This window comes from Haliotis cracherodii, unplaced genomic scaffold (assembly GCF_022045235.1).
Source record: "Haliotis cracherodii isolate W230 unplaced genomic scaffold, xgHalCrac1.p SCAF_8, whole genome shotgun sequence".
NCBI lineage: Eukaryota > Metazoa > Mollusca > Gastropoda > Lepetellida > Haliotidae > Haliotis > Haliotis cracherodii.
The window spans coordinates 39,228,121-39,240,821 of NW_027266341.1; the positions used below are offsets into that span (position 1 = coordinate 39,228,121).

At 39.9% G+C, this 12,701-nt stretch overlaps 1 protein-coding gene across 1 annotated transcript; it reads right to left on the minus strand.

Annotated features, from left to right (window-relative positions):
- Positions 1 to 1,579: 1,579 nt before the first annotated feature.
- On the minus strand, positions 1,580 to 11,275 carry LOC139449946 (uncharacterized). Its single transcript, XM_071231558.1, has 7 exons — positions 10,192 to 11,275; positions 9,686 to 9,937; positions 8,611 to 8,736; positions 6,768 to 6,916; positions 5,362 to 5,819; positions 3,435 to 3,672; positions 1,580 to 3,241 (listed from the first exon to the last, which is right to left on the minus strand). Exons 1-7 carry the CDS (start codon positions 11,179 to 11,181, stop codon positions 2,836 to 2,838), a joined length of 2,619 nt encoding a protein of 872 aa, XP_071087659.1. The 5' UTR covers positions 11,182 to 11,275; the 3' UTR covers positions 1,580 to 2,835.
- Positions 11,276 to 12,701: the final 1,426 nt, after the last annotated feature.

Here is a 12,701-nt window from a genome sequence, read left to right on the forward strand (position 1 = left end):
TGTAAAAATATGAAATCAAGTTGAAGGTACATGTATATAAGATGGTTTCCATGCTTCATTAAATATTTTGTTGAACTGAGCAGTTTCACATTTCAATGGTTGGTGCAGCAACCAGTGTTATTTCAGTAATACCTTACACTGGCATCGTTGTTATTTCAGTAATACCTTACACTTGGATCCCTGCCCTTTCAGTAATACCTTACACTGGCATCATTGTTATTTCAGTAATACCTTACACTGGGATCCCTGCCCTTTCAGTAATACCTTACACTGGGATCCCTGACCTTTCAGTAATACCTTACACTGGGATCCCTGCCCTTTCAGTAATACCTTACACTGGGACCCCTGTCCTTTCAGTATCACCTTACACTGGCATCATTGTTATTTCAGTAATACCTTACACTGGGATCCCTGCCCTTTCAGTAATACCTTACACTGGGATCCCTGCCCTTTCAGTAATACCTTACACTGGCATCATTGTTATTTCAGTAATACCTTACACTTGGATCCCTGTCCTTTCAGTAATACCTTACACTGGCATCGTTGTTATTTCAGTAATACCTTACACTGGCATCATTGTTATTTCAGTAATACCTTACACTGGGATCCCTGCCCTTTCAGTAATACCTTACACTGGCATCATTGTTATTTCAGTAATACCTTACTCTGGGATCCCTGACCTTTCAGTAATACCTTACACTGGGATCCCTGCCCTTTCAGTAATACCTTATACTGGGACCTCTGTCCTTTCAGTATCACCTTACACTGGCATCATTGTTATTTCAGTAATACCTTACACTGGGATCCCTGCCCTTTCAGTAATACCTTATACTGGGACCTCTGTCCTTTCAGTATCACCTTACACTGGCATCATTGTTATTTCAGTAATACCTTACACTGGGACCCCTGTCCTTTCAGTAATACCTTACACTGGCATCCTTGTCCTTTAAAATGCCTTCCTCTAAACAGACAACTAAGCTACGCTATTAAAAAATGAACCCTGAATTTGGAACATTGATTTGGTCCTTTCCTTATGCAACTATGTGAAATACTCTCATTGACAAAACAAATTGGGGGCTGTTAAAGCGTCAGCGCTATTGGTTTATAAGTATGATAAATCATTTAGTTTATCCAGGCTTGACTATCACTGCCAGGGTCTGACGTCTGCTGCAAATTGTCATCTTCCTAAAATTGATCACATTATCAGAGGCTTATCGAATATGCATGACTGTGGCAACTATAAGAGGTCTAAGGCTCAGAAATGTTACTGAATCAAGTTGTAGACTCATGTCTCAAATACTATCTCAAAATGAGGGTTAAAAACAAATACCATTGAACTGATGTTGCAGTTGATGACAGAATGCCATAGGTGTTTGTTTTCGTGGCAAAGTCCCTTTGGTTTAGGTGTTCAGAAACTTGCTTCACAGCATGAAGTTTCAAATAGTAACCCAGTTGATTCCTCTTCACTTCGGGATACTTCTGCGGCTTTTCTCTTCTCTGAAACCTGGACTTTGGTATGATCTGAATTCTGATCATAGTCAACAAAAGATTGACCCAAATGTTATAAAAGCTGTTTACTTATTCGTCAAGGGATTCAATGTTCAGGTATAATGACTCCATCTCAGTTTCTGCAGCTGAAATGTTAAGATGGGTAAATGCATGTGACCACCTGCAAATAGCAGCAGTAAAATCTGGTACCAAAGGATCAAGAAACAACATTGAAAGAGAGCTCTTAAAGCTGGACACATATCTGAACTAAAAGCATATTACAAGGATTCCATCGCATGTTGGACTACTAGGAATAAAATTGTAGCTCAGTTTGCAAAATCTGGCTCAATAATTCCTGAACAATATCCAAATTTAAACCCATACTAAAGGGTGAAGAGACTCCCAAGAGGGTAAAACATTATTTAACTGAATGCCTAGGCCACACAAGAAGTACAATTCTTGAGAAAGAAAACACATTCTTGTGGTTCTTGTGGTTCAATTCAGAAGAGAAATTAGTCTGAATCAGGCAAAGTTCATACAATACAGATGGCCAGTATATATTAATGTTACTTTTTAACTATTCTGACAGTCTAATCTGATTTTTTAAGGAATGATTTCTCACTTTTCTGAAATGAGTTGTGTCTACTACAATTCTGTATGCATAAATTTATTTATGAATCAGAGCAGTCAATCAGCACCTTTTTCCACCACCACCAGTACACACAAAATCACACCTAAAATCAATGTAATCTCATTAAAACTGTTCAATTGATCAGGCTAAACATTAGCTCTACAAGCTAGTAACCAAAGTATCAATAGTAAAATGTAAAAATATGAAATCAAGTTGAAGGTACATTTATATAAGATGGTTTCCATGCTTCATTAAATATTTTGTTGAACTGAGCAGTTTCACATTTCAATGGTTGGTGCAGCAACGCATTTAACTTATCATATATACAACACAACAACATATAACAACAATAAACCATGGCAATATATATTCTCCACAATATCTTTACTATTGCTCACGCTGTCAACCACTGATTTCTCTAGTCCTGCCCAACCTAGCAATAGTTACTGCAGCATGGTGGTTATATTGCCCACTCGCAATAGTAATTAGCATCAAAAAATTATTGTGAAAATATTATTCAAATATAGTTATGTGATCGTTTAAAGATTTGTTAATGCTACCACAAAACGATCAGTAGTTCATGACATGCAGGATTTCATTGCCCTATGCTTTTCCTCAAGCCTCTTCTCTACTGAAATACTGTTCAAAGCGGTTGACCCAGTTCACTCATATATGTCACTACAACAGCGCACAGTTCCCATCACACCAAGGCAGCATCAGTCCACAGTCTTCATACATGCGATGTGTTGGTCTGTCAGTCTCTCCAGCCTGAGGATGTTGTCTGTCAACACCCTGGCATCCCCTACAGACACACGGGTGTCGACACATCTGTGGACAGCACCCTGCTCTTCACGGAACCTGTGCTGGAAGTCAGCTAGTTGGTCCTGCTGCATATCACCAGCCACCGAGGCACTTGAACTCATCAATTCCTTCACAGCCTGGCTGCTGTCTTCCAACAGTGTCTTCACCATCATGGAGAGTGCCTTCACCTCCTGACTCAGGCTGGACACAGTATCATTGACAGCATATTGAAGGCCTGCATCCTCGCTGTGTGAGATGATGACATCGTAAGGGAGGTGTGATGACAGGTAGTCCACAAGCAGCTCCAGTTGGTTACAGTCTCTGAAAGAAAGTCATCAGGATGAAGGAACAGTTGGAGAATGTCTTACAGAATGATGGTGGAAGGATGGACAGTTTCCTGTATAAACATAATTAAATACATCAATTACATCACACAGAAAAAGAAAAAGAAATAAAGTGACAGCACCCACACATCCTGACATACTGTAGAGGACAGCTGACACATCACACCTACCTTGTCCAGACACAAAGATGGACTTTAGTCTGTGACAGCACACACACAGAGGTGATCCGGACATACTGTAGAGGAGGACAGTTGACAGGACACAGACAGCCTAGTGAGACAGCAAGCTGAAAGTCAGTCTGAGCCTCAATGATGCCTGCAGTATGGGTGAGGTCTGTGAAGACTGATGTCAGCAGCAGAGTGGTGCAGGTCTGGACAGCTGACAACGATGCCTGTATTATGTCAGGATCTGAAACATCAGAGCAACTGCATTAATGACAAAGCATGTTTCTCTCTTAGTCATGTGAATCAAATTCATCCACAAAATAAATAATTTCAAGTGGTGCAGCTGAATAAAGATACCAGCCCAAGCAGATAATCTTCATCAGTACTTGCAGCTTTAAGAACTGACCTCCGAGACTAGCATCTCCATCTCGGAGGCAGTGCAAGTTAGCCTTGCGGGGCTTCTTGTTTTTTGTGTCCTCAAATGCGTCTTCCATTTCCTTGTTTGTCGTCTGCAGCTGGGAAATCTCTGTGACATCTCTGGGAAACACCCTGCTTTTCTATCTCCAACACAAACAAGTTCTGTGTCAGAGTTACGATAGGTTTCATAGCTCTGTTTGATCTGCGACAGGTTTATGATAGTTTCAAAAATGTATCTTATCTTAAACTTAAGATAGCTTATCTGTGAACATAAGTGTTAAGAATAATCTCAGCTGAGATCTTTTCGAAAATCTAGACCCAGTTTTAATGCAAGCCCACTCCCCGATCTACAACAATGACACTAAGATGAGCTGTCACAACTACACAAGGTTGGTACAGAAGGTAATATAAGGTAAAGTACACTTCCTCCTGCTCCGGCAGCCATTATACACAGGGCTGGCCAGCGATACAGATCATATGGTGAAAATATGTTTACAGGGAGCAAGAAGTATCATCAGACACTGACAGTGATAGTCACAGATCAAGTTTAGAGTAAGTACTATGCCACTGTCAACTCATACTGCCCAAAAAACAAGCCATCTGCTACTGATAAAATATCATCCATCTTTTTGTCCATACAACTTTTAGTTCTGATATGATCGGTATTTTTATGCTTTATAGTCAACTTACAGCTCCATATGAAGGGTCAATATGTATTCATCACTAGTGGTTAATTTCTGTCATGTGACTGACATACACAAAAATCTGGTGACAGACAGGAATCCTTTTATCATTGTTTATCTTGTCTTTATTTTGACAAACATTTTCATATTCAATTCAGTTTCTTGTTTTTTGTATTTAATTCCGCCTCCATCCATCCAATTTGGTTCAAAGAATCCGTGATACAAGAAAAAGAAACATGTGTCTGGCCTTAGCATCTTCTGTAAACGACATACAATTCCATGTCCAACCAAACTTACATGAGTTTCAGTTGTTTTTCTCTATTTTTAGTATATCGGGACTGCATGTTTGGTCAATTATGGATTTTGCCTATTGAAGTTGAGTAACATTTTATCCAAATTTAAACCAAGGGCTTAAAAACAAAAAAGGACGAATGAATATCCCATGTGTAATGAAACACTACTCTCAAATGGAATGAGAGAGCAACACTTTAACATAAGAAAGGATTTTCTTTTTCAACTAGAAAATTTTGAGTCAAGAACACCTATGATACCTGTCAAATATGTAACAACAAACTAAAATCTCAGTTATGCATGTCTGCCATATAAGTGTAAATGGCCATATAGAAGCATGCAACAACACTTGTTATCTGGTTTGGGAGATCAATCCCTTTTTCAATTTAATTTAAGCCCATGGGCTTACAAGTGTTTTATTTTTCCGTTTGAAAGTGCAAGGGCTAAATAGGAAGGGGCTTAAATATGCACAGCCCCGGTACCCTAGATGGTTTAGACAAAAAGCTGATTTCCCTGAACCCTTGTGTCACAGTTGATGTTACCTCTCACACTGCCACGTGTCAAATCAGGTGCAATTGAATATGTCCCCTTGAGATAATCCTTTGTTGTCATGGACACAGATCCACAACAAATGGTCCGTTCTCTATGACTTCCCACCATCACCTGATCTCCAGACTCTGAACCAGTAGGACAATGTTCCAAGGTGGTCAGGAACACCCACAGCTTCCAGCCATCTTGTACCCCAGCCTGCTCTCCTTCAAAGCTGACTGTTAAAGTCTTTCGGTCGCCTGGTCTCAGTGGCTGTCCCTTCTGCTGCGCGGTAGGCAGAGTTAAAAGCGGGCTGAGTCTCAGCCTCTTAGATGCATGTGTTTCAGGTGTTCTTTTCTCATCTGTCTGCTCAAACGACTCATGTGGCAGCCATTTTGATTGTGATGACATACTTCGGGTTTCAGTCATTGTTGAATGTTGAACCAGTGACAAAGTGCAGCAACTCAGAGTTCTGCAACATGGTAAAAGGCAAAATGATTATGAAGCCAAAATGTCATGTGTAAAACTGTGAACATAGTCAATGAGGAATGACATAGTCAGTTTCTGTAATATCCCTGCCACAGTTTTGAGAAATAATTGATTGTGACAATAGTATTCAAAGATTGATAGAGTGAAAACTTCAAAGACAAATGGAACAAGAGTTTGCCACTAACGTGGCTATATCCCCTGCCCCTGTTGCAGAATTTATGACATAATCAAATCAAAACAAACCCTAACCTTTTTTAACCAAGGTGGAACTTGTCATGGAAATTGTAAAAACCTAAGTCTATCTTGTTGCCATGGAAACGTAAAATATATAAATTTCTTAAATTTCTAAATAGCAAAAGGCACAAGTTCAGCATGTACCTGACAGACCTGCAAAGTTTCATGAAAAAATATTGAACGGTTTATGAGTTATGCTCCGGAAACGAACCCTACCCTCACAGAACCTAAGTCCATCTTGTTGCCATGGAAACGTAAAAAAATAAGACTTTCTAAAATTTCTAAATAGAAAAAGGCACCAGTTCAGCATGTACTTGACAGACCTCCAAAGTTTCGTGAAAAAATATTGAATGGTTTATGAGTTATGCCCTGGAAACGAAAAGTGACGGACGGACGGACGGAGCCCGTTTCTATATCCCCCTCCAACTTTGTTGGGCGGGGGATAAAAAACATTATCATAAATCTAAATCTGAAACCTTTGAAGCAAAATAGTGAATGGACCTGTATTTGCTAATTTTATAACGGAAAAGAAACACTGCATGTTCCTTATACTTTGCTTTTGCATGTGTTTGTGACAGGTGCCACCAACAGGATAGTGATAGTGATTCATAAACCCATGCTCATGATATAGTCAGAATCGTACAATCGACTCTGCTTTATGCAGAGATTTCTATTGGATGTGGAAACAATGACTAACCTGTTGGAGGTATTGTGTACATCAACTCCGATGACACGATGGCAGCCCACAGATGTCTGCCAGCTGACTGTAGTCTTTATGCCTAGAGGCTTCTTGCCTGTCATGTTGGCTGTCAATGAACCATCGTCTTTCAAGGTGGTTAGTGGAACCTATGGGATAAACAACTTCCTTTTCAGCAGGGCTTTATGAAGGCTGTCCTAGTAAGCAATATTTGACTGTGACCAAGTCACCACGTCTAACACAATCAACCAAGTCACCAAGTCTGACACACAATCAACCAAGTCACCACGTCTGACACAATCAACCAAGTCACCAAGTCTGACACACAATCAACCAAGTCACCAAGTCTGACACACAATCAACCAAGTCACCACGTTTGACACACAATCAACCAAGAGATTTTGACACACAATGCACCCCACCCTGCCCATGAGTGTCTCCCTTGTCTCATGTGTACAGCCCACCCTGCCCATGAGTGTCTCCCACGTCTCATGTGTACAGCCCACCTTGCCCATGAGTGTCTCCCTTGTCTCATGTGTACAGCCCACCCTGCCCATAAGTGTCTCACTTGTCTCATGTGTACAGCCCACACTGCCCATGGGTGTCTCCCACGTCTCATGTGTACAGCCCACCCTGCCCATGAGTGTCTCCTGCGTCTCATGTGTACAGCCCACCCTGCCCATGAGTGTCTCCCACGTCTCATGTGTACAGCCCACCCTGCCCATGAGTGTCTCCCAAGTCTCATGTGTACAGCCCACCCTGCCCATGAGTGTCTCCCTTGTCTCATGAGTACAGCCCACCTTGCCCATGAGTGTCTCCCTTGTCTCATGTGTACAGCCCACCCTGCCCATGAGTGTCTCCTGCGTCTCATGTGTACAGCCCACCCTGCCCATGAGTGTCTCCCTTGTCTCATGTGTACAGCCCACCTTGCCCATGAGTGTCTCCCTTGTCTCATGTGTACAGCCCACCTTGCCCATGAGTGTCTCCCTTGTCTCATGTGTACAGCCCACCCTGCCCATGAGTGTCTCCCACGTCTCATGTGTACAGCCCACCTTGCCCATGAGTGTCTCCCGCGACTCATGTGTACAGCCCACCTTGCCCATGAGTGTCTCCCGCGACTCATGTGTACAGCCCACCTTGCCCATGAGTGTCTCCCACGTCTCATGTGTACTGCCCACCCTGCCCATGAGTGTCTCCCGCGTCTCATGTGTACAGCCCACCCTGCCCATGAGTGTCTCAGCCGTCTCATGTGTACAGCCCACCCTGCCCATGAGTGTCTCAGCCGTCTCATGTGTACAGCCCACCCTGCCCATGAGTGTCTCAGCCGTCTCAAGTGTACAGAAATTAGACATGCTCTACATAATGATACATACACGCAAACATTATCAATCTGATATGCATCTGTACATAGTAACGTCGACCCGTAAAGATTTGGGGTAGAATAGGTCTTCAGCAACCCATGCTTGCCGTAAAAGGCAACTAACGGGATCGGGTGGTCAGGCTTGCTGACTTGGTTGATGCATGTCATCATATCCCAGTTGCATGGATCAATGCTCATCATGCATGATATCAATCACTGGATTTTCTGGTCCAGACTTGACTATTAACAGACCGTCGTCATATAGCTGGAATATTGCTGAATGCGGCCTTAAACAACAAACAATCAAACAAACAAAACAAAACATACTATCATCAATATCATCAGTCTTCAAATCCCTGCAGACTTTGAATTGTATGCACGCGCTTAGAAACTACTGCGCTGGATACTGTGATGCCTATCATGTGAGGGGCCTAAACTTTATTTCCAAATTTAGCCCTAAAACAAGATATATGGCCAACTTACCTCTGGCAGGGGAAGAGTTGTCTCCCCTCCTTCACTCAGGTGCTGCAGATGTGCCCAGGTGCTGTGCAGGAACTTGACCTTGTTGGACAGATGCTGCTCAGCACTGCACAGATTTGTTGTTGAACTCTGACTTGTCAACATCAACAGAACGATAAATTACTTCATTTTCATAACAAACCTACCAATTCATGTTCATATTAAATATAATTATTTTTAGGAAAACATATCAAACATTTTAGCAATTGGCTATTCACCAAGTCTGATAATCATGATAATGATCTAAGAGACTGTGATACAAAATTTGTGGGCATGATCAGTTTAGGGTATGCACAAAATCACCATACAGCGGTAAACATACATAAATCATGCAGTACATCCGTGCATGTGGATTAATGCCTCCTTCAATATTGCATCTATCTCTGATAACTAGTGATGCCATCGTATATCATGATATTAATGTAATTACATACACAAACATTAAGTGATACATCAATTCATTACCCACAGCTTTAGAAACAACAGAATTCATCAAATTTGTGTGTGCGCTTGTGCTAAATATCACTTCATGCACACCAGTGTATTGTTTACGTGATCCGGATGACATTGACGACGTGATGCGAATCTTATTTTGACGTAAGGTTGGAATGACATCACACTAGAAACGACGTCATACCTGAAGATTGCTGACGTCATTCAACAATTGTGGTTTTCTAAGACTATTGTCATAATCAGTGCATTTTCCTAAAAGGGGAGATCAAAAGGATTTGATTTCACAAAACTTGTGAAAGAATTCATGTACTACCCACACACTCTCAAGGGAAATACAAGAATTCTGACACTCATTCCGTAAAATCAGTATGACACACATACTCGTATAGTAAGCTGTATATATCGTGATACTTTTGAGTCACTATAGCCATGATAGCAATGCTAAAATTTCCAATCAAAGACACCCTTACTGAAAACTGAATTTAAAGCAGATAATCATTTCTTAATTCTGATGTCAATACCTATCACTTAAATAAAATATTGTTTTTGTATTTATTAACTGTAAAATTATCCAGAATGTAACCACCTGAAGATTGTTAGACAGTGCCTTGAGAGCTGATGCTTTTCCTTTACTACAGCTGTCATCACTGTGGTCAACTTCCATCCCAGATGCCCACCGACTGGAGTCTATTTCACACATAGCTAGATCTGTCAACATCCAGGAGCTGCCTTCATCATCTGATGATTCCTCAGTGAAGGTGACCAGTATTTGATGATGTCCGCACTGGAGGAAGTCCCCAATCATGATGTTAGACACTTCTGACCATGTCTTTGTGACCTGTAACCAAATACAACAATTTTTCAATCTGGTTGTTCATTTAGTCAATCTGTGTGTGATTTAGTCAGTTTTATTAAGTCTGAATGTTACTGAGATGAGCTTCAAACTATTCACTAACAAAAAATCATTCTACTGCTTAAACATAAGACTAGAACATGTGTCTTCTTGAAATTATAATATGGTGACATCAAAATGAATTTAAATTTGCTTGATGAAAAATGTCATGGCTTTCATAACTAGTTTCAACTGATTACCTTCCCGCTTCCAGTATCCACTACAATCACTTCGGATTGAGACGTCTTTATCACAACAGTCGTTGAATCAAATACACCAACAAAATTCCATTCTTGGAAACTTGTTAAGGAGGTGTTCACATGGCAACAGTTCATCAAACATCCATTTGCAAGTGTTACAATATATCCTCCCTCCAATAACAACACAACATCACTCTTGGGCTGTTCATCTCCATTTGACGAATTGTTTGATTTTATCTTCACCTTACAATCTACCACTGTACATGCATACTGTTTTGGTAAAAAGCATGAGGAATCTAGTTTTCTCTGTGTCCATGTGTTATTATCTGTATTTGGCTTTACTGACCAAACTTCGAATGCAATGTCGTCTCCTTCGTGCCCTTGGAATAAATCTTCTTCCTCACCCTGATGCTGTTTACATGAATATTTGATGAACATTAAAATTTCATCATTAGTTAATACTGTTGAGATTACACTGAAATTTGCAAGTCTTTTATCTAAATCTAAAACTGGAAATGACTTTTTCTCAAAAGTTGTTTGCTCTTGTTTCGTAGTAAATCCTATATTGACGTTTTTATCACACGTCCAAACAATCAGAGGACCATCAAAAACTTTTATCATACTTACTAACTCTTCCTTCTTAAATAACAATGAACGTATGGCTGAGAGTGTGTTTTTAGGAGATGTGTTTGTGTCACCTCGAATGTTTGTAACGGTTAATATGTAATGAGTTTGAGACATAGCATCACGAACAAGTATAAACGGTTTCTGCATTCCACTGTTTGAATCTATGAAAGTCCCAACTTCTTGAATGATGAGATCTTTTCCTTTCGACATATACACGAAGTTTTCACGGAATGTCAATCCAGCTGGTGAAGTCCTGCTCCTGGTCACGTAATAAACATTTATGTTTACTCGCGATTTCTCGTCAATAAAGGCTTCATACAATTCGCCATTCCAACAGAACGCGTGTGGTCCCCTAATATACATATTCACTGTGTTATTATATTTCGATCACCTCATGATGACTGAAAAAATTGCATTCTATAATTCACATCAAATCGGAACACAACTCATGGCCACCATGTTGAATATTCCGCGAAAGGGTCAGCCAATCAACTAACATGAAACATCAGATCAACCAATCAAATATGTGATGACAAAGTAGCCAAGATGAGATAACTCTGAAGCATCAGATGCTTCTTGCGTGGATTCTGACACGGAAATACATTCAAGCTAATAATCAAGTTCGAATCCCTGATTTTTCTATATCACTATTTGTCTCAACTTTACAAAAAAAGAATGCCAATCGAACCGATCTTTTTCTTTTGCCTCAAAAAAGACAAATGGTTTAAAAAGAATAAACTAAATAACATTTTATTAAGGTACTGTACATACCCTAGTGTTCTTTTGTGACCAATTTTCTCTGTTAAATACCCTTTAATTTATCATAAAGAGTAGTAGTAGAGTAGATAGGCGTGTACATCGTTTAAGACATGCAAATTGAAAGTTTGTTCTCTGTGTATACCTTAGATTTACTGCAATATAGAAGTTACCATAAGACTATAATCAAATAATGGGTACAACTCTCCTAAACTTATGAGGGACAGCAAAGAATGTTAACTGGAAGAAGGCAGGGAAGTTTCAGAAGACTAATACGCCGTTCACGTGCGCCTCTACACATCTACATGTGTATGTGTGTGTGTGTGCATACGTGTGTAGAAATACATTCGTGAGTATACTTGTCATGTAAACGCGTTTACTCATGTCTGTATTTTTACACCAGGAGCAAATTTGCATAATGTCTGGAGCAGGTGCAAATGTAAATGTCAATTTGCACTGTGTGTATATGTTGCAACGTGAACGTTTATGTCAACGTAAGAGGATGATCTAATTAATATCTGTTCTTTTGATAACATCAAACAAATTGTCAACAGTTGCCAACTTTTATGTGTGTATTCAGAGTTGAGCGGAGGGTGTTTTCTTTTGGTTTCAAGGAGTCAAAACTTTGTGTACAAATTAAATCAAACACATGTTGCTTTTCGGTGAAGTAACCCTCTACTCATTCAACTTTGATTGGAAAACAACCTGTTTTGTGTTGAAAGTCGTGAACAGACTGACGAATATGTGTGCCTTACACAATTTACATGCTTTCTTTACACACCTAAGATGCTTTTCACGTGAACGCATAGTAAATTTACATATACGCACGTACGTATAGTTACACATGTGTAAAATTACAATATGTTAGTAAATGTTGTGCATGTGAACGGGGCATAAGACTTTAAACTTTGTAATTTAATTGGGGACAGTTAAGAAAACATATTTTAAAAAGCCCCAAAATTATTTGTTAAAGAAGTATCATATCAATTTATATTTGCAAGGAAGATGACACAATTACCATAGTAGTAAACATAGCAAGGAATTGAAGCGATAAACAAAACAAGTTATTGCGTTTGTACTTGTATGTTATTGTGCCTGACCACGGTGTTGCTGTATATATTTAAGTC

Excerpts from the sequence above, each read along its gene's own strand:
- LOC139449946 (XM_071231558.1), bottom strand. The coding sequence starts at position 11,181 with ATGTATATTAGGGGACCACACGCGTTCTGTTGGAATGGCGAATTGTAT. Across the intron at positions 3,673-5,361 it reads GACACGTGGCAGTGTGAGAG|ATCCTGACATAATACAGGCA; the intron begins GTAACATCAACT and ends CTGATGTTTCAG. Across the intron at positions 3,242-3,434 it reads CATCTTTGTGTCTGGACAAG|AGACTGTAACCAACTGGAGC; the intron begins GTAGGTGTGATG and ends ACTTTCTTTCAG.